This window comes from Bombina bombina, chromosome 8 (assembly GCF_027579735.1).
Source record: "Bombina bombina isolate aBomBom1 chromosome 8, aBomBom1.pri, whole genome shotgun sequence".
In the NCBI taxonomy this organism is placed as follows: Eukaryota; Metazoa; Chordata; class Amphibia; order Anura; family Bombinatoridae; genus Bombina; species Bombina bombina.
The window spans coordinates 155,732,011-155,755,057 of NC_069506.1; the positions used below are offsets into that span (position 1 = coordinate 155,732,011).

Below are 23,047 nucleotides of genomic sequence, written 5' to 3' on the forward strand. Positions count from 1 at the left end.
AGAAGCATGTGGAAAAAACCAAGGCGCAAAATAACTGCCCATGAACTGAGAAAAGTCAAGCGTTGCAGCTGCCAAGATGCACTTGCCACCAGTTTGGCCATATTTCAGAGCTGCAACATCACTGGAGTGCCCAAAAGCACAAGGTGTGCAATACTCAGAGACATGGCCAAGGTAAGAAAGGCTGAAAGACGACCACCACTGAACAAGACACACAAGCTGAAACGTCAAGACTGGGCCAAGAAATATCTCAAGACTGATTTTTCTAAGGGTTTTATGGACTGATGAAATGAGAGTGAGCCTGGATGGGCCAGATGGATGGGCCCGTGGCTTGATTGGTAAGGGCAGAGAGCTCCAGTCCGACTCAGACGCCAGCAAGGTGGAGGTGGGAGTACTGGTTTGGGCTGGTATCATCAAAGGTGAGCTTGTGGGGCCTTTTCGGGTTGAGGATGGAGTCAAGCTCAACTCCCAGTCCTACTGCCAGTTTCTGGAAGGACACCTTCTTCAAGCAGTGGTACAGGAAAGAAGTCTGCATCCTTCAGAAAAACATGATTTTCATGCAGGACAATGCTCCATCACACGCGTCCAAGTACTCCACAGCGTGGCTGGCAAAGAAAGGGTATAAAAGAAGAAAATCTAATGACATGGCCTCCTTGTTCCACCTGATCTGAAACCCCATTGAGAACCTGTGGTCCATCATCAAATGTGAGATTTACAAGGAGGAAAACAGTACACCTCTCTGAAACAGTGTCTGGGAGGCTGTGGTTGCTGCTGCACGCAATGTTGATGGTGAACAGATCAAAACACTGACAGAATCCATGGATGGCAGGCTTTTGAGTGTCCTTGCAAAGAAAGGTGGCTATATTGGTCACTGATTTGTTTTGTTTTGTTTTTGAATGTCAGAAATGTATATTGTGAATGTTGAGATGTTATATTGGTTTTACTGGTAAAAATAAATAATTGAAATGGGTATATATTTGTTTTTTGTTAAGTTGCCTAATAATTATGCACAGTAATATAGTCACCCTGCCACACACAGATATCCCCCTAAAATAGCTATAACTAAAAACAAACTAAAAACTACTTCCAAAAATATTCAGCTTTGATATTAATGAGTTTTTTGGGTTAATTGAGAACATGGTTGTTGTTCAATAATAAAATGAATCCTCAAAAATACAAATTGCCTAATAATTCTGCACTCCCTGTATTAATGCACTATTGATTGCATATGGGGTTAAACACACAGTTAGAAGTCAGTTCCAGAAGATCAATGTACTACTGGGACCTAGGTGAACACACCTGGTGATCCCATGACATGAGGCATATGTATGTAGCCACTTATCACCAACTAGTTCCCAGTACATGTGATAATAGAAGTAAAATGAAACGTCTATTAAAATTGCACACTCTATCTAAATCTTACATTTTTTGGACATTTGTACACATTTAGTAAACTAAAAGGATGTGATAAACTTTACTTACCTTGTGGACAAAGCTTTCTACTCTTGACTGAAATCCATAAACCTCAAATTTGGCTGCGACTAATTTATAGGAGCACATAATTGGCTGTGTAGTCTCTTTCCAGTCTTCTAATAATGGCCCCCGACCTGTCTTTTCTGAATGGAAAGTTCTGAGGTCCTGCGTGAGAAATACGTCATGTCTATATACGTTTAGACATAATAAATGCATAAAAAGTTAAATGCATAATTAATACATTCTCCTTTAACATAGTGCATTCTACAATAAAAATCACTACCTTTTCCTATTACATTGTGAAGGAAGCGAATATGGATGTTGACAGTGTTAAAATATTTATTGCATTACTTCTCACATTTATTTGTAAAACAACATTTTATTTAACATATTGTTCAACAATTTTAGAAAATGTCATCATTTTATTATGCACATTTATAAAATAGCTACTGCTAAAAATACAGATGATATAAATGTGTGATATTAGTTTAAAAATATGGAAATAATCACAATTAAAGTGACAAAAAGATATGTTTTTATACATATGTGTATATATATTGTACCTCTGACTTTTTATAATAACCTTCTGGGATATCATCAATGGCAATATCCACAAAGCAAACATCTTCCTCAGGGGTGGGCTTTTCTCCAAAGACCTGAAATGTTAGCAAAATTCCTATTTAAACTCACATTGTGCAGATGTCATTTCATATATTATTTACAATCTATGTACAGTAAACTCTCAGTTAACCGGAACTCAAGCAACCATAAAAAAAACAAAGATACTGTACATTAAAATGAACACTAACTTTGCGCCGCAGCTTCCTTTCTCTATAGTGGGCTCTTGAAGGTGAAAGAAAGCCCTATTTTATGCCACCAGACCCTACATAACTGCTCTTGAAAGTTGTGAGCACAAGGCAGTCTGAGAATTAGCCATCACGCTGCCCGGGGCGGCATTAATATTAATTAATAATTTGCCTTTATTTACTGTATTTAAATATTAATATCAAGTAACATAGAAACATAGAATTTGACGGTAAATAAAAACCAAAAAGGCCCATCATATTACATGTTACTTTTTCCTTAGGATAGCCTTATGCATGTCCCAGGCATTTTTGAATTCCTTTAGTCTTTGTGTTTACCACCTCAAATGGAAGTTTTTTCCATGAATCCACCACCCTTTCTATAAAAAAATGCTTCCTCAAATTTCTCCTGGATCTGCTACCCTCTAACTTTAGATTGTGACCCCTTGTTTTGACATTTATTTTTTTGGGAAAAATGCGTTCAGCTTCTATTTTATTAAGTCCCTTCATATATTTGAAGGTTTCTATCATGTCACCTCTTTCCCTTCTATCCTCTAAGCTATACATATTTAGATCATAGAGTCTTTCTTTGTACGTTTTATATTTTAGACCATGTGCCATTTTAGTAGCCCTCCTTTGGACAGCTTCTAGTTTATTTATATCTTTCTGAAGATATGGTTTCCAGAACTGTACACAGTATTCCAGATTTGCTCTAACTAATGAAGGTAAAATACAGTGTTTATAGTATAGTATGGGTTATAGAACTAGTTAGGCCTATTTTTAATAGTAACTCTCAAGCAACCAGAAACTACACTTATCCGGAATCTGCCAATCCCCATGGGTGCCGGTTAACTGGGAGTTTACTCTACTTAGGTATCTTATTAGAAGTCATTTAAAGTGACCTTAGTTTTTATTCATGCACACATAAATCAACAATTAAGCACAACATTGCTGAAGATGTGCATATGTTTCACAACCATTTAACACTGTTATTTTGCACAATTCTACAATGCTTTGCAGATTAAAGGGACAGAATACTCATATGCTAAATCCCTTGAAACTGATGCAGTATAACTGTAAAAAGCTGACAGGAAAATATCACCAGCTGAGCCTCTCTATGTAAAAAAGGAAGATATTTTACCTCACAATTTCCTCAGCTCAGCAGAGTAAGTTCTGTGTAAAAAGTTAAACTCAGCTGCAGCCCAGCTGCAGGTAAAAAAATAATAATGAAGAAATGAACAGCAGCCAATCAGCATCAGCAGTGCTGAGGTCATGAACTCTTTTACTGTGATCTCATGAGATTTCACTTAACTCTCATGAGATTTCATTGTAAACTTCCTTACACTGAATAGGGAAATAACATGAGAGTGCGCAAGGCTCAACCCTTCGGCTGTCCCGGGACAGACATACTGATATGCTGCTTAGAAGTCCTTTATAATGGGATGTGGCTACTGAGGAACTTTTGAGGTAAAATATCTTTCTTTTTTACATAGAGATGTTCAGGTGATATTTTCTAATCAGCTGTTTACAGCTATACTGCATCACTTTCAAGTGTTTAAACATTTGGGTATTATGGCCCTTTAAGAAGAATCCATGGATATACCCCCATGTAAAACCTGGTGAAATTCATAACCCTGGTCTCCATTATATGTGCCAGTTAGGGACACGTGCAAATTAGTTTATACAAAATGTTGCAGGGTCCTATGTTTTCCTAGATTTATAATTGATTGAAGCACTCCAGCCTCTATGGGGTATTTTGCAGGGAAATCAGGCAAAACAAATAATTATTAATGTAGTTTGCAACATTGTTTTATTTTAGTTTAATTTACTTTTTATAGGGGGTTACATTTGTGTTAATTGTTTTTCCACCATAGACAAATTTGTCCAGCAATGAATGTGTTAAGGGCTTTACTTTATTTTTTTATCCTTATTTTTGTATTAGTTTATAGCTTGAGACTACTTATTATTAAACATCCAATTGCACGATCACCAGGTTTAACACGTTTTTACGGTCATAAATCCTACATTACATTCATATTTTTATATATCCATTTTCCATTTATATATTTGTACTGGAAGCTTATCTAGTGTCCACCAGGACGATCCAGCTGCATTTATATGTTGTTCTATTTCAAAATAAACATTTGTTAAACTGGCAACTTGCTCTGAATCAATATTTATATTCTATACAGGGCGTATCAATGTTTTATTACAGAGCCGTCCAATGGGCTATTGTCGGCTCAGCTTTTGTGGTTTTGTATGGCCATATTTTTTGTTTGTCTGTACAGTTTAAGTAGCTCTTCTATACTGATGCAAATAAGTTCAATTCAGATTTGTATTTTCAACTTTGTAAGTCAAATTTCCTTAACTCTCAACTTTAAACAGGTGCCCACATGGCATGATCATTTTCTTGCAAAACTTTAACTCCTTGGCTGCTAGAAAGCACAATGGTCTGGTTTATCTATCCATCTATCTATCTATCTATCTATCTATCATCTACCTATCTACATATATATCTATCTATCTAGTATCTATCTATCTATCTATCTATCTATCTATCTATCTATCTAAACAATGTTAGTTTAAAGCTGTTTTATTTGACTTTGAAAGTAAGGCAACAGGAAGAGCTTTTAAAACTAACAGGGGGGGTGTTCCAGGGCTGAAAAAAATATGTTTTTGTTTATAGACTTGCGGTAAAGAAGAAACTTACAGAGAACTCTTTGGTGGGCATAGATACACCCCACAAGCACATAAACATTGTTTTTTCATCCCAGGCACACACACAAAAAGTAATATATTTCAATGCCATATTTTAAATATAACAAAGTAAATAACAGCTTGAGCTGCATTTTTTACACATAACAGTACTATAGTTTTTACAATCTTTGCAATAATATATATATATATATATATATATATATATATATATATATATATATATATATATATACATACATATACATATACCGGTATATATAGATATAGATATATAGATATATATATAGATAGATAGATAAATATACATTATATTGAAATATTATTTTAAAGGGACATGAAACCCCAAAATGTTATTTCATCATTCAGACAGAGGGGCATATGTATCAAGCTCCGAATGGAGCTTGATGCCCCGTGTTTCTGGCAAGCCTGCAGGCTCGCCAGAAACAGCAGTTATGAAGCAGCGGTCACAAAGACCGCTGCTCCATAACCTGTCCGCCTGCTCTGAGCAGACGGACAGACATCGTCGGAAATCAACCAGATCAAGTACAATCAGGTTGATTGACACCCTTATTGGCCGCAAGTCTGCAGGGGGCGGCGTTGCACAAGCAGCTCTTGTGAGCTGCTGGTGTAATGCTGAATACGGTGAGCGTATTGCTCGCCGTATTAAGCGAGGTCTGGTGGATCTGATCCGCAGTGTCGGATCAGGTCCGCCAGACCTTGATAACTAGAGGCCACAGTATGAGATTTTAGGTAACTTTTCAATTTACTTCTATTATTTCAATTGTTGGAGTCTTTGGGGGGCCAATTTATTAAGCAGCGGATGCTGCTTATTCCATGCGAGCATTCTGGTTTGCTGGAAACAGGAGTTAAGAAGCAGCGATCTTAAGACCACTGCACCTAAACTCATCCACCACCTCTGAGGTGACGGACTGCAATCATCCCGTATCAGATACGATCGGGATGACTGACACCCCTGCTAGCCGCAAATTGGCCACAAATATGCAGGGGGCAGCATTGCACAAGCATTACACCAGAAATTCTTGTACAATGTTAAATGCAGACAGCGTATGCTGTCGGCATTTAGCGATGCAGGGCGATAAAGGGTTATAAATCTACCCCTTTATATCATTAGTTGAAAAACATACCTAGGTATTCTCATGACTGGGAGCTAGATGCTGATTGTAAGCTGCAAATAAATGCCTCTTGTCATTGGTTCGCTAAATGCATTTAGTTAGCTCCCAGAAGTGCACTGCTGCTTCTTCAACAAAGGATACCAAGAGAATGAAGCAACTTTGATAATAGAAATAAACTGGAAAAAAAATCACGAAATACATTTTTGTGTTTCTTGTCCCTTTAAGTAAAAATGTGAGTGGAATGCGTTTTTTAGTTTGAATTAAAGGGCCACTAGTCAAAAATTAAGTTTCATGATTCAGATAATGCTTGCATTTTTTTTTCCTATATACATTCAATATGAAAAATCTTTGTAAATGCACACTTTCTGAGGCTCCAGCTCCTACTGAGCATGCTCAAAAGTGCATAGTATATACCAATATGTATTTTGTGGTTGGCTGGTGGCTGCCACATGATACGGGGAGAGAAAATTGGAATAACTTTGAAATTTGCCAGAAAATATTTTACTGCTCATATTAAATTCAAAGTGCTAATTGCATTGTCTTTCAATTGTGTATTTGTCAGTTAGTCCATTCTACTGAATGTAAGAACCTCAAAACTACTTGTCGGTAATTTGGTTTTGTACGATTCTATTGGAAAAGCTTTGTGTAACCACCCATATAAATCTCAATATAATTAAATGAAAATTGATTTAATTTGGATTTTCTGATAACTTTGTTGTGGGTAAAACGTTCTGTTACCTATTTTAAGGGCTAGATATATCAAGGGCTAGGAGAATTCTCCTTTGTATTCTCCTCTGAGTTCTCTGCAGCTCGACCTTGGAGAGGCGCACCGGTGCACACAAATTTATAAAAAATTTTTTATTAATTTGGAAGGCAAGCTGGGGCAGATTATGATTAATTTCTTCATGTGAAAAAAGGAAGTTCTGCTGATTTATCATTTTAAACCTGTATTTTTTTTAGGTAGTATTTTTTGCAGTCTTCAAGTAATCTATTACATTTGCGGTTTACATGGGGCAAAAAAATTGTGCATTCATTTTGGAGTGCTACCACAAAACATTTTTACTTTAACTTTTTTATAATAATGAACTTATATAATTGTAACAAATTCAAATTGTTAATACAATTTTCATTCTTTGTGGGGCAATTTTGCATTCTATTTTTGGCATATGTAGCGCTGCGGAATCTGTTGGCGTTCTACAAATAACCGATTATAATAAAATAAATATGTATGACCTGCTAGAATCAGAAAGTACTCCATTAAAAAAAGATGTGATCATGACATGAGCTCACAGACATAATGATTTTTAATGCTGTTCTCCACAGTACCTATGGAGAACTATAATAAGCGTATTTGTAGGAGAACTTTGCGTTCTCCAAAGGTGCAAAGAAACGAAGATAAATTGGTAATTGGGCACAATGCTAAGGCAGACTCTAGGAAACGTGACTAAAAACTTAAATTATGCTTACCTGATAATTTTCTTTTCTCCAGATGGAAAGAGTCCACAGCTGCATTCATTACTTTTGGGAATTCAGAACCTGGCCACCAGGAGGAGGCAAAGACACCCCAGCCAAAGGCTTAAATACCTCCCCCACTTCCCTCATCCCCCAGTCATTCTGCCAAGGGAACAAGGAACAGTAGAAGAAATATCAGAGTAAAAATATGCCAGAAGAACAAAAATAACAGACGCCCCACAGAAAAAATACGAGCAGGGAGCTGTGGACTCTTTCCATCTGAAGAAAAGAAAATGATCAGGTAAGCATCATTTAAGTTTTTCTTCATAAATGGAAAGAGTCCACAGCTGCATTCATTACTTTTGGGAAAACAATACCCAAGCTATAGAGGACACTGAATGCAAAAACAGGAGGGTACAAGAGACGGTCCATTCTGAGGGAACCAGGCCTAAAAACCCCTACCCAACAAAATCCAGCTTTGTCCGAAGCCGAGAACAACTTTGAAAAAAATTAAAAGGCCCAAGGACACTGACCCGCAGATAGTCCACAAGCCTTGCTAGAGACCACAGGAACTAGAATCGACTGAGTCAACAGCCTCCAAGAGACACCGTCGTCCAGCAGTCGGTCTCCAAACAACACACCCCTTACTAAAGAAAGGGAACAAACTACCGTATTCTTCCACACAGAGAAAACATGATTGTACTTGTAAAGCGCGGCTAATCCCCCTTAAGGGACTCAAGGCGCTGCTCATTTTATCAACCTCTAAAGGAGGAAAGGCTGAGTAGACCTCGTCGGGGATCGAACTTGCAACCCTCGGTTTGCTACAGTGCACCACAGTGCATTAGTATGCTGAGCTAGCTGTACAGCTAGCATAAGGAACTCCAGAAAAAAAACCACCCTAAAAAGGGCACAAACACAGAGCAAAAAAACAGAGAAACAGGGTCAGGCTAACAGAGACCCAACCAGTCTCATAGAAACAAGGGGAGGCAACGCCCCAACCCCAGAAATATAGAAACCACGGGATAAGGCCGGTAGTCTGAAACAGAGAGAGGATCTTCCCCCAACACAGTGCAACTGCACTCTAGAAAGCAACCTCAGATAGGTCTGATGAACAACACCTGAAGCAAAAACACTGCACGCTGCAGTCATCTAAAAATGACTCTGAAACTTAAATACTTGCGGGGCAAGTAGAAAGCAGCTGAAGATAGGATCCTTCAGATTGCTAAGTATCCAATAACCAGCGGAAAACGTTGCAGGCTATCTAAGAGCCGCCAGTCCTTCCCACAAATCTTGATAGAAAAAGGAGAAACCTCAAAGAGGCTTACCATACCTCAAATGCCCGAGGACGAAATTGCAGAGCAACAGATCTCAGATCCTGCTCCAACATCGGATCAGCCCAAGCGACAGACATGTGCAATAGACAGGGGGGACAGAAAGACCCCACCCACAAGCCCCCAGGGAATGAAAAGAAAAAAGGGGGACTAACCCACCCCAACAGAGCTCGGGTGCCAATCCAATCCACTCCTCCAAAATAAAGCACTCCCAAGGAGAACCCCCTTGGACTTGGAACAGATAAAAGTGCAATAGATCCGTAGGAAGACCTGTCACAACTATCTTAGACAGTCTCTACGTAGAGAGATCAATTTCCAACATGCGGAACAGAGCCCACAGAGCAGCAGATACTGCCCCTTACAGAAATAAGCCACCTGATCCAACCTCCTACACACAGGGCAGAACAATGACCTTCCAAAGAGAGAAAACCCCAACTCATAAGGAAGACACACTATCCCCTCAAAAGGGAAGGGCACAGATAAGAACAGGGTACATGTCCACAAGACATGAAGCCATAGTATGATCAAAACACGGACCGAATGAAAAATCATCCAGACACCACTGTTGACCCAACAGAGAAAAAAACTCCCCATGAAAAGTAGCACACTCTGTCAGGCCTTAAAGTTTATAACCAGTAGCCGAAGGTTGATGTGAACTCTGACCTTCCTGCTTGCAAGCCCAATGAGCTAGCCCCTATGTCGCAACATAGGGTCCCTGAAAAAAAACTGGGTCGTCCTGAACCAGTTCACAGGATCATAAGTCTCCAGACATCCAAGAAGGATCCAAGACAAGAACCCTGGACCCGGGACCCAGAATACTCCGTCTGAAGCAATCAGACATCACAGGGGATAATAACCGGGGAACCCGGAAAACGGGTACAGGACTCACTCATAATTACCAGCCCAAAGGGAAGAGAACACCCTTGGCCGGAGGTCAACACCCCCCCAACAAGATGCTAGGCCGCGACAAAGTTACGCAATTTCTCTAGAACCCAAAGGCCCCAAGGGCAACACAAGGGAAATGAGAACGAGAACAGTCACCTGAAACAGAGAGTAGAAAGGAAAGGCTAGTCTCCAAAATCCTCAGAGGACCACACCCAAGGGAGAAGAATGCAAAGCATCCCAAACCCAGGCAGAAAGACATCCCCTAAGCAGAAAGCTTGGAAAAAGAGACAACACCTCCTATCGCCCCTGATATGGAGATGACTATCTCCCGAAGGAAGACAGAGCCTCCCGGCCTTCAATTCCTAATAAAGCGGCCAAAGCTGCCAGAAAAACCGTATGAAGTCCAGAAAGTCTTGACCCAAAGAAAGAGAATATCTGAAAGGAACAAGTCCTAAAAGGAAACTTACAAAGAGACCATGAAAGGCAAAACTGTAAGAACGGCGGTATGAAGGACCTAAATCCTCCAAGCCTCCAACCCACAACAGGACGGAACACTCTAGTTCCCGGATAATTCGGAAACGACTGAGCATGTCGCTGCGGATCTCAACGGAGTCCCGGCCCACTAGATTGAAAAGCAAATGAGGACTGAACCAATCCCCCATGCCCTTAAGCAACCACGGACCATCAAGTCCTCTCAAAATGCTAGTTGAAGCTTATAAAATAACAAGTAAACAACATAAATCATATTCTGATAACAAGTAAACAACATAAATCATATTCTGATAACTAGACACCCTCACCGGACCAGCCGGACATAAAAAGGCGCCACATGTCTGAACTAGGCCTCAAAGACAGAAGGATTTGTACCCAGTCAGGACCAGCCTGAACCCAAGGGCCCCAACACTGTCAAGGCCACATAAAGTTTCCCCCGAGATGGAGGGATAAAGAATAGTCAGACAGAACATAGGACTAGTATGTCCTTACTTGTATAAGTAAACAGTGCGACCACAAAATCGCGAGCATCAATTCCAGAGAAGAAAGTTCCTGAAGGAAACATGAGCTTTAGACCAAATAAAAAATAAGGCAACCCGTAGGTTATTGCCCAGTAAGAACAGACAGACCCGCAGGACCAGCCCAACAGGGGTCAGAGACCTCCAAGCTCAGCACTGGAAAAGGATTAACAAATAACAAAGACTATAAAAAGATTACTTAACCCCCTTATGTCTATGCAAGCAAGCCAGTCGTAGAGTAAGACTGAGAATCCCCAGACCCATTAAGAGTGGGATCCTCCAGCAACGCCAAAACGTGCCTCAGTAGAACACAAAGGGGCGCCAGTCTATAACGAAAGGCTCAACATAACCCTGCCGGGACATAAGAAAACACTGGTCCGACGGTTGACCGCCTGAGGCCTCAGGGGCAGTCACTCCCCCGGAGGGCTGAACAAGACTAGGCGATCCCACGCCTGATGAGCCCCGGGTTAACGGAACACGGACAATATCGTAAGCACACTCCCGGGAGGTGCAGATGCGCCAGCGCCAAAGATATGGCCATGCGGAACTGTGTCGTAACCTCCGGTGGGAACAGGCCATAGAAGGATAAGTAGCGTTTGGATTACCTGCATGCGTAGTAAGAGTTGGTGGTAGGGAACTCGCCTCATGGGAAATAGAATCCCCATAGGTGGATGGCTCAGAGGGCACCTGATTACCCGATCCCGAGGAACAGAGCACTCTAAAACAGCATTCAGAACATAACTGATGGGCATGTATCACCCAGGCCAATTCATATTCTTCGCAAGAAGTAGAGACTGAAACAGAGACATCCGTCTCCACAAAATCAGAATCCTCCATAACTGGGATATTGAATAAAAAATGGACCAATAAGAAAAATCAAAATGGCACCTTACACCCCCAATGGCTGGGACACTCACCACCTTCAGGGAACCAGACACCAGCGAACCAGAATTTCTCCGTCGCCACACGGTCAGGAATTTGGAAATGGAGAGCCAAAATGTGGCCACGCCCAGTCACAAGGTAAATGCCGTGTTACTAGACATAGGCCATTATGTTCCAAAATAGCCATGAGCCCAAGCAACACTACACAGTAGCAGACAGAATCATATAACAAACATGATTATAAACCCCCCTGTTCAATAAACCCCCTCAGGAGATATTAACTCTTAATTCTGAGATACAAAAAGGAGCCTCAATAAGACCCTATGTTAAAATTATCCCTGAAAGTTTGTAGCCCCTCTCGGATAAACAGTTGTAATAACAATACATCCATGATGAAAGTAAAATGAAACAATCTTACCAGAATCTACGCCATGGAACAGAAACACAGCCCTTAGAGTGTGACAGATAGCCATGGACTCGAGAGAAAAAAAGCAGGCAGCGAAACTCGTCAACGCTGATTGCTTGTGGAGCTGTTAATATGAGTTGGGATGGTTTCGCAGAAAGACTCTCCCTGCATCTCCGGACTCTAACTTTCACCCATGCTCTCACTGAGAGACCGACAGGACTACTTAAAACTCCAGTCCCATGCCGAAGAGTACTACCCTCCATAAGAGACTATCGAAAAAAACTTCTGACACTTCTCTGCCAACCTCCTGGGACGAAAGGCAAAGAATGACTGGGGAATGAGGGAAGTGTGGGGGGGGGGTATTTAAGCCTTTGACTGGGGTGTCTTTGCCTCCTCCTAGTGGTCAGGTTCTGACTTTCCAAAAGTAATGAATGCAGCTGTGGACTCTTTCCATTTATGAAGAAAACAAGCAAATTTAACCCTTTTTTAAGCGCACCGATGCGCCTTGGCAAATGCGAATGAAGAGATGAATATATATTCAGAATTGCCCAATTTGGTGCATTTGCCATTAATAAATCAGGGAATTCAGTCGCATGCTGATTTATAGGCGCAATTTTATGAGAATTGCTTTGATAAATCCTGCTCTAAGTTACAAATAAAAAACAAAAAACTTGTTGACGGCATAAGTGTTCACCCCTTACTGTGACAACGAAAATAAGCTGTTATACAGCCAACTCTAGTCAGTTATATAATCACTTGAAAGGAGTCAAGCTCTAAGCAATTAAATAGACATGATCTAATATTAAAGGGGTATTAAACACAAATGTAAATCCTACACATGTTTGATTAACCCCTTCAGCTACCGGGAATTCCGAAGAAAAACTTAACAGAGAATTTTTAGCATCTTTGCTATCACTCCATTTAAACAGAAAGAGCCTTTTTTATGTATCTATGAAAACTATTTATATTTTTAAAGTAGACAGCCCAAGGTATTGATCTAGGCCACTGGTTTTCAAACCTATCCTTATGCCTCCCTAACAGGCCAGATTTTCAGGATTACCTTGGGTGACAGCAGGTAAAATAACCATGTTTAATAATCAGCTGATGATTTCACCTGTGCTCTATTTCAGATACTACCCTCCTTTATTATAACATTTATGAGTATATCTTAAGGGGCCACTTTAAGAAGCAGTCTATGCTGCTATTTCCGCGCAAGCCTTCAGGCTCGCTGGAAACTTAAGTTAAGAAGCAGCGTTCTTTATTAATGTGCAGGAGGCGGCATTGCACAAGCATTTCACTAGAAATGCTTGTGCAATAATAAATGCCGACAGTGTTTGCTGTCAGCATTCATCGATGTGGGGCGGACATGATCCGTTACAGCTGGTCATGTCCGCCTCCTCTGCTCTGGTTAATTGAAGATGGACAAATATACAATTTTCTGATAACCTACATCTTGAAATTTTCCAGAAACTAAGAATAATCAAGTCTGTCAACTCTGCAAAGAATACATTTACAGTCGGTGGATGTTTGGAGCTCTATCAATGACACTACAGTTTGAGGCCTAAAAACGGTCTGACGCAGCAGTGAGGGTTTCATTTTAATAAAATTATTGGAGAGACCTCTCATTAACACCAGCAAAATGGAGCTAGAAACCGCGCTGCACAGGTTTGAGGATCATGTTGGTAAGATCCTGAAAAATCACTTTTCAGAAATGAGCTTACTATTTAAGCAACTTTTAGATCTATTTCCCACCACATGTGACAGGCAAGACTGCAGCAAAGATTCTGGAACTACTTTAGTTACCGGTACACAGCTCTCATACAACCTAGATCTCACTGTCCCCCAGAAAGCAGCTACGGTCCAAGCAGAGACAGATAGGATTTCTTGCGATCAGGGCCGGGAGAAATTTCAACACAGCCTGTCAGTGCCGTACTCGAAACTTACTATGCACACTCACCTGGAGGATCCCATGAGAGCTATACTAAGTAAGCCGCTCTGTGAAACTGCCTTGGGTTCTCCACTTCCCAGAAGGGCAAATTTTTGCGATTCTCTAGCCTTCGGTCTCGGAGACATTGAGAGGTGCTGTTTTACTGGGTCACATGCTTCCTTTACTCCAGGGCAGCTGTCAGAGTCAGAAGCGACAACGGCCACAGGAGTCGGCTAGAGGATGGTCATTGTGGGGGTTCATAGCAGCTGAGAACGTCTCTTGGGGTTCGTGAGATGAGACCCTTGTGTCTATGTCACAGCCTATTTCATGATACCTTGCACGCTGAGTTCGATCTGTGTGCGTATACACCAGCTACATTATATTACAGCTTGTATTTTTATCGCTACAGCAGCTGAGGATTTAATAGACACTTGCTAGCTTCAGGAGACGTTTATGAAGACTATTCAGTTGGATGCAGCTGTTACCCCGATCAGTTTGGGACTTTCATTTTGGTCTCGGCTGTTTCTTCAGTTTACAATGCATATTCCCGGACTGACCCTCACAAGTGTAGTATACCCGTCCCAAAGATGTATATTACTTCTGCACCTGAGTGGGAACTTTTGATAATATATACATCTCTCCCCTGGACCTGTTGCTAATAATTAGATGAGTATTATACAATATGTAATGTCAATATAGTCCCTTTTTGCTTCATACTGTGTTTTTGCCTAGGTCTTGCCCCAGGTAGTTACAGCTACATCCAGTTCCTGACTTATGAGATTATACATGTAGAGGAGACACATATACAGCCTACCAACATATGCCTTAGACTTAAAGTTCCGTGTTTCCAGTTACTAGCATAACTATATTATTTACTTAACACTAGTTGCTGGCCCTAACAGCAGTTATAATCCCACCTGGAACCAGAGGGCAGTATGTTAGTATGATTATACTCATTATTTGTTGTAGTTAGTATTATTCCCTCATAACCTATTATCTTTGTATGCCTTATATATACCTCTGTGATACAGAGGTATATATACCTCTGTGATGCCTACTACAGCACAGGAGGTTCCTTCAGACAGACACCACAATATGAAAATATGCTGTGTCAATAGGTTCATGGTGTTTGCATGTGAATAGCTGATAATCTTGTACCTTAAAGAGCATTGGTACACGCTCGATAATTATGGATTTTAAGTAGTTAGTCTGTAACACTGTTTAGTCTCATCTACTTAGATACATCATAGCGGCTCTAGATGTCAAACAATTTCTTAATTGGCTGAGCATGTTTTATTTTCACCGTTAGCCTGTATTGCCAAGCTAGACCCAGACAACTACTCCTCCTAAACGCAGTTTAACGACAAGCCAGATTACTGCTATTGCTTAAACCGCTCAAGTTAGATAGAGTTCAACTTAAAAGTTCCTTGATTCTAACTTAATCCTACTCTGTACCATCTTGATATAGTGACTGCATAACATATGAAACCTATACTTAACTAATGTCTGTTTGTTTAATATTTGTCTCTCTAGAGATTTGACCATGGTTGAATATGCATATCACCCCTTATTTATAAGTCTCTGCAAATCCACCATAGATGAGATTAGAGAATATTTAGCTATCTACCAGCAAGTTTAACCTCTCCCGCTCCTTACAGGGAGTGCAGAATTATTAGGCAAATGAGTATTTTGACCACATCATCCTCTTTATGCATGTTGTCTTACTCCAAGCTGTATAGGCTCGAAAGCCTACTACCAATTAAGCATATTAGGTGATGTGCATCTCTGTAATGAGAAGGGGGTGTGGTCTAATTACATCAACACCCTATATCAGGTGCGCATAATTATTAGGCAACTTCCTTTCCTTTGGCAAAATGGGTCAAAAGAAGGACTTGACAGGCTCAGAAAAGTAAAAAATAGTGAGATATCTTGCAGAGGGATGCAGCACTCTTAAAATTGCAAAGCTTCTGAAGGGTGATCATCGAACAATCAAGCGTTTCATTCAAAATAGTCAACAGGGTCGCAAGAAGCGTGTGGAAAAAACCAAGGCGCAAAATAACTGCCCATGAACTGAGAAAAGTCAAGCGTGCAGCTGCCAAGATGCCACTTGCCACCAGTTTGGCATATTTCAGAGCTGCAACATCACTGGAGTGCCCAAAAGCACAAGGTGTGCAATACTCAGAGACATGGCCAAGGTAAGAAAGGTTGAAAGACGACCACCACTGAACAAGACACACAAGCTGAAACGTCAAGACTGGGCCAAGAAATATCTCAAGACTGATTTTTCTAAGGTTTTATGGACTGATGAAATGAGAGTGAGTCTTGATGGGCCAGATGGATGGGCCCGTGGCTGGATTGGTAAAGGGCAGAGAGCTCCAGTCCGACTCAGATGCCAGCAAGGTGGAGGTGGAGTACTGGTTTGGGCTTGTATCATCAAAGATGAGCTTGTGGGGCCTTTTCGGGTTGAGGATGGAGTCAAGCTCAACTCCCAGTCCTACTGCCAGTTTCTGGAAGACACCTTCTTCAAGCAGTGGTACAGGAAGAAGTCTGCATCCTTCAAGAAAAACATGATTTTCATGCAGGACAATGCTCCATCACACGCGTCCAAGTACTCCACAGCGTGGCTGGCAAGAAAGGGTATAAAAGAAGAAAATCTAATGACATGGCCTCCTTGTTCACCTGATCTGAACCCCATTGAGAACCTGTGGTCCATCATCAAATGTGAGATATACAAGGAGGGAAAACAGTACACCTCTCTGAACAGTGTCTGGGAGGCTGTGGTTGCTGCTGCACGCAATGTTGATGGTGAACAGATCAAAACACTGACAGAATCCATGGATGGCAGGCTTTTGAGTGTCCTTGCAAAGAAAGGTGGCTATATTGGTCACTGATTTGTTTTTGTTTTGTTTTTGAATGTCAGAAATGTATATTTGTGAATGTTGAGATGTTATATTGCTTTCACTGGTAAAAATAAATAATTGAAATGGGTATATATTTGTTTTTTGTTAAGTTGCCTAATAATTATGCACAGTAATAGTCACCTGCACACACAGATATCCCCCTAAAATAGCTATAACTAAAAACAAACTAAAAACTACTTCCAAAACTATTCAGCTTTGATATTAATGATTTTTTTGGGTTAATTGAGAACATGGTTGTTGTTCAATAATAAAATTAATCCTCAAAAATACAACTTGCCTAATAATTCTGCACTCCCTGTATATTCCAAACAAATGTCCAGAGTATCTACCAGGCTTATCTTCCCCCTCTCCACACCAGCTATATCTAATGGGGAGAGACCTACTGTGGCTCCGCCTCCCATATCCCCTCCCCTCCCCTGGGTCCTATACCCATTTCTCTTTAATTCAAGCGGCTCTCGTCCGCTGTAATCTTTCTCCTCTCTTATCATATTCTTGTTAGTTATATCCCCCCATATGCACAGATACCTTGTATACTCCAAAAGTCCTGGCCAGCTATTTGGTAAATACTTTCCTCACCACAAATGGACTTGTAGATCTTTTAATATATTATCACTCTGTATCCATTCCAGCTCACAGGGAGTGGTCTCTCTGACCTATCCCTTTTTGAAACGGGGACATAACTTGGTCAACTTATATCTATAACACCTCTTATACCACTAAAAAGAGACCCTATATTCACTCCTGAGCAATTCTACCTCTATACGCACCAGCAAATGAAGTACTATGTATGTGTTAAGTACAAGATAATAACTATTATACCATTGTCTAAGATTTATTGTTTGCCTTTGTATATTTCTAATTTCTCTGTGCATACCCATGTAGAGTTGTATTACTTTATTTCCTTTTGTTTGTCTCAATAAAAATATAAAATAAAAACAATTAAAAAAAAACAGTACAATGTGGATAATCACCCTTTTTGTGCTGATCTAATTGGTCTCTATATAGTAGTGGGTTCTTTTTTTATATGTTTTGGATGGGAAGCTCATACAGGGGCATGTCTATATGTTTTTTAATATTTTGTTGTGTGTTTGTTTGTTTTTATTGTTTATGCTCTTCTCCATAGTGCAGATTGTTAGTGACACCCTCCTATACAATTGTGTTAGTGTGCCAAATAATGCTTCTTTTTCTTTCCTCTATTATGTTTAGATCCTCAAAATCTGGCCTGTTAGTGAGGCCTGAAGACAGGTTTGAAAACCAGTGATCTAGGCCCATTATGGTATATTTGATGCCACTATTTGGTCATCAAATACGATCATACAAAAAGAAGTTAACTTTTTCGCAAACTTTGGGTTTCTCACTGAAATTATTTACACACAACTACTGCACTCATAAGACAAATGGTTGTAAAAGCTTCTCTGGGGACCCTTTATTCAGAAATAGCAGACATGCATGGCTTTGCCATAGTTTTTTGGCAAATTTGCCCTAGTGTTGGGGTTACCCTTGCACCTAACACCTCCTACCCCCTGATCCCTCCCAAATAGCTCTCTTCCACCCACTAGTTACCACCATCTGAGTTACTGGAAGCCAGCATGAAGTTTAGGGGGTAGATTTAACAGGCAGCGGATGCTGCAAAATACACCCGTAGTTTCCAGATCGCTGACATAAACATAAGTTAAGAAGCAGCAGTCGTAAGACCGCTGCTCCTTAACTCGTCCGCCACGTCTGAGGTGGCGGACAGCAATCAGCCCGATCGGATACGATCGGGATGATTGACACCCCCTGCTAGCAGTCGATTGGTCGCGAATCTGCAGGGGGTGGCATTGCACAAGCATTTTTCACTAGAAATGCTTGTGCAATGTTAATTGCTAACAGCGTATGCTGTCGGCATTTAGCAATGTTGGGCGGACATGATTCGCTATAGTGGATCCATGTCCGTTCGGCATTTAATAAATCGGTCCCTAGGGCTTTATTTTCCTAATTATTGTTATATTTTTCTTATTATTATTTTCTGCAGTCTAGGAATTACCTCCCCACTGCAAACAATAAAACAATTTATACATATTCTGTAGTGTAGGGCCCATCTTTCCCTCTCCCATAATCATTTGCTGTAGTGTAGGGAACCCTCTCCCGACTAGTGATGAGCTGCCCACCGCCTCCTTCCTTAATTGCCTGAATAAAAATGTGAAGTAAAAACTGTTTACATTTAAACTGAAACTAATACAACAGTGTCAGTTGTATAATTTGTACTAACACTCATTGGCTTACAGCTAGCTATCAGCCAATGAGGGTTATCAGGAAGTACCTGTCAGCCAAAGGGCATTAGGAGGAAGTAAACACCTGGTACTACTGTATTAGTTACAATGAAAAACTAAACAGCTTTCACTTGACATTTTTTCAGGTGAATTACGATTTCACCCTGTTGATGTTATCTGTCTAATTTAAATATTGCAAATTTAATTTCAATAAAAATGGATATCTACAATTAAAGTTATCCTTACCTGTGAATTGCAGCCATTATTGTTTTCAAACTTTGTTTCTATTCTAATTTGAAATTTTGGCAAGAAAGAGCACTGAGGAAAAACAGAAATAAAGGTTAAATGAAATAAAATATTTAATTTTTTAGCTAGAAAGTTTTATATTATATTATAATGCTATGCAGACTGGATGTAATTTAGGCATAAGCAAGTGGAGGAATGGGTTCAGAACATTAATTTGTCCTATAAACTGCTAAAAAAGCACAGGAAATGGCTGGGGCAATGTAGGATTATTAAACTAGCTGAATAGGGGAAGGCTCTTTATGCTTTTATTTATGGCCAAACACTTATAATTAACATTTAGAGATTTCCCCCCCAAAAAACAGGTCGTTTGGACCAGGTAAACACATAAGGCATTTAGAGAGAAAGTTTACTTTCAGGAAGTAGAAACACAATCTTAAGTTAAGATAAACATCAGCTAAAGAATGACAGTCATCTGATTCCATTCATTTAGTCTGACAGAACATTGTTTCAGCATTAGGTTAAGATTTTTCAGCTGCTGACACCAGGCCATAAATGAAGGCTTTTAAATGCTTTACAGTTTATACACACGGGAATGGGATTTTAAGATTTTACTGGCCTGTATAATCTCCATTACAATAATGCAGTCAAGCATGGTTTCCTACCAGGAAATGCCAGTCTGAAGGATCAATAGAACATTTTACCTGACGGCAATTTACATTTGATATCTTATGCTGTACTTATGACTCATAAAGTGAACCATGAGATCTTCAGAGTCACATATTCTTTCTAAACGAGGCCCTTCATACACACCTAGTCAATTTTCATTCAATTTTTATTCTTACTGATGCGTAAAAGATGACCTGAGCAAAATGTCATTTAATTTTGACCATAAAGATCAAACACTAACTAAAAACATAAATTATGCTTACCTGATAATTTCATTTCCATTGAGGGGAGGAAAATCCATGGCTTCATTCATTACTGTTGGGAATTATGAACCTGGCCACCAGGAGTAGGCAAAGACACCCCAGCCAAAGGCTTAAATACCACCCCTGCTTCCCTCATTCCCCAGTCATTCTGCCGAGGGAACAAGGAACAGTAGGAGAAATAGGTATAAATGGTGCCAGAAGATTGATTAAATTTAGGTCCGCCCATCGGAGATAAGGGACGGGAGCCGTGGACTCTCCTCCCATCAATGGAAATTAAATTATCAGGTAAGCATAATTTATGTTTCCCATCTAAAGGGGAGGAGAGTCCACGGCTTCATTCGTTACTGTTGGGAACATATACCCAAGCTCTAGAGGACACTGAATGAAACCGGGAGGGAAAAGGCGGACCCTAATCTGAGGGCACCACAGCCTGCAAAACCTTTTTCCCAAAAACAGCTTCCGCAGAAGCAAAAATGTCAAATTTGTAAATCTTTGTAAAAGTGTGTAAGGAGGACCAGGTAGCCGCCTTACAAATTTGAATCATAGAGGCCTCATTCTTAAAGGCACAAGACAAAGCCACAGCTCTAGTTGAATGAGACGTGATCCTCTGAGGAGGCTTATGTCCCGCTGTCTCATAGGCCAAGTGAATCAAGCTCCACAACCAAAAGGACAAAGAAGTAGAAGAGGCTTTCTGCTCCTTGCGCTTCCCTGAATACACCACAAAAAGAGATGTAGACTGTCTGAAATCCTTTGTAGCCTGAAGATAGAACTTTAGGGCACGAACCTCATCCAGATTATGAAGCAACCTCTCCTTAGAAGAAGAAGGGTTAGGACACAAAGAAGGAACCACTATTTCCTGATGTTACGGTTAGACACCACCTTTGGAAGAAACCCCAAACCAGTGTGATGCACAGCCTTATCCACATGAAAAACCAGATGAGGAGGCTCACATTGCAAGGAAGCCAGTTCAGATACTCTGTGTGCCGTTGCAATGGCAAACAGGAAGAGAACCTTCCAGGACAGAATCTTAATGTCAATGGAATGCATAGGCTCAAATGGAACCTTCTGCAATACCTTAAGAACCAAGTTTAAGCTCCATGGGGGAGCAGACTGTCTAAAGACAGGCCTGATTCTAGACAGAGCCTGAACAAAAGATTGGATGTCAGGGAGCTCAGCGAGTCTCTTATGCAACAAGATTGATAATGCCGAAATCTGTCCTTTTAAGGAAATGGCGGCAAGGCCCTTTTCCAAACCGTCTTGGAGAAAGGACAGGATCCTGGATACCTTCACCTTATGCCAAGGATATCCATGCTTCTCACACCAGGAGAAGTCCACCACAACTTATGGTAGATGCGACAAGTGACTGGCTTCCTTGCCTGAATTAAAATATCAATCACACTTTCAGAAAAGCCTCTCTTGGCCAAGACTAGGCGTTCAACCTCCACGCAGTCAGCCTCAGAGAATCGAGATTTTGATTTTGAAAAGGGCTCCTGTTTGATGTGTGCCACTACACGAGGTAGAAGTGGTAACGGTGGAAAAATGTAAAATAGGCTGAACCCCCAAAGCACCGCTAAGGCATCTATCAGCTCTGCCTGGGGATCCCTGGACCTCGACCCGTATAGGGGTAGCTTGCAATTGAGTCTGGACGCCATGAGATCTATCTACGGCGTTCCCCACCTTAGACAAATCTCTGCAAACACTTCGGATGGTTGATGTAAGCCACCGAGGTAATATTGTCGGTCTGAATTCTGATGAAGCTGAATGACCCCAGAGGAGGCCATGCCTTCAGAGCATTGTAGATTGCTCGGAATTCCAGAATATTTATCGGAAGGAGAGACTCTTCCTGGGACCATTTTCCTTGTGCCTTCCTGGCACCCCAAACAGCACCCTACCCTGCCAGACTCGTGGTCACAATCTCCCAGGACGGTCTCAAGAAGGATGTCCCCATGGACAGTTGCTCGGACAGATCCACCAAGAGAGGGAGATCCGAGTCCGAGCATCCATGGATATCTGCTGTAATAGATCTTAATGATCGCCATTCCACTGTCTCAACATGCACAATTGAAGATGTCTGAGATGGAACCTGGCGAATGGAATGATGTCTATGCTGGAAACCATGAGTCCGATCACCTCCATACACTGAGCCACTGAGGGGCTTGAGGAGGACTGAAGGGCAAGACAAGAGGACGCAATCTTTCTGCGTCGATGGTCTGTGAGAAATATTTTCATGGACATAGAGTCTATTATCGTGCCCAGGAACTCCACCCTGTTGCTGGGAACCAATGAACTCTTTCCTGAGTTAATCTTCCAACCGTGAGATTGGAGCAAAAGAAGAAGAGCCCTCGAATGATCCTCTGTGAAACTGAGTGACGGTGCCTGGACTAGGATGTCATCCAGATAGGGCTCCACAGCAATGCCTCTGGCTCTGACCACCGCAAGTAGCATCCCCAGAACCTTTGTGAAGACTCTCAGGGCCATCGCGAGACCAAAGGGGAGGGCCACAAACTGGAAGTGTTGGTCCAGAAATGCAACGATGGAACACTCGGAAACTTGTTTAAACACTTTAGGTCTAGAATCAAACGGAACGTGCCCTCCTTCTTTGGAACCACTAAAAGATTTGAATAGTACCCTAGACCCTTTTCTGCTAGGGGTACTGGTAGGATAATGCCGAGAGAGGAGAGA

General features: G+C 40.9%; 1 protein-coding gene across 1 annotated transcript in view; it reads right to left on the reverse strand.

Moving 5' to 3' along the window:
• The window catches only part of LOC128638604 (cytoplasmic phosphatidylinositol transfer protein 1), a 340,423-nt gene that overhangs the window by 41,497 nt on the left and 275,879 nt on the right, over positions 1 to 23,047 (reverse strand). Inside the window, exons 5-7 of the mRNA XM_053690660.1 lie at positions 19,437 to 19,508; positions 2,034 to 2,126; positions 1,480 to 1,635 (exon numbers count right to left, since the gene is read on the reverse strand). Coding sequence (XP_053546635.1) covers positions 1,480 to 1,635; positions 2,034 to 2,126; positions 19,437 to 19,508 — 321 coding nt within the window. The remainder of the gene's footprint in view (positions 1 to 1,479; positions 1,636 to 2,033; positions 2,127 to 19,436; positions 19,509 to 23,047) is intronic.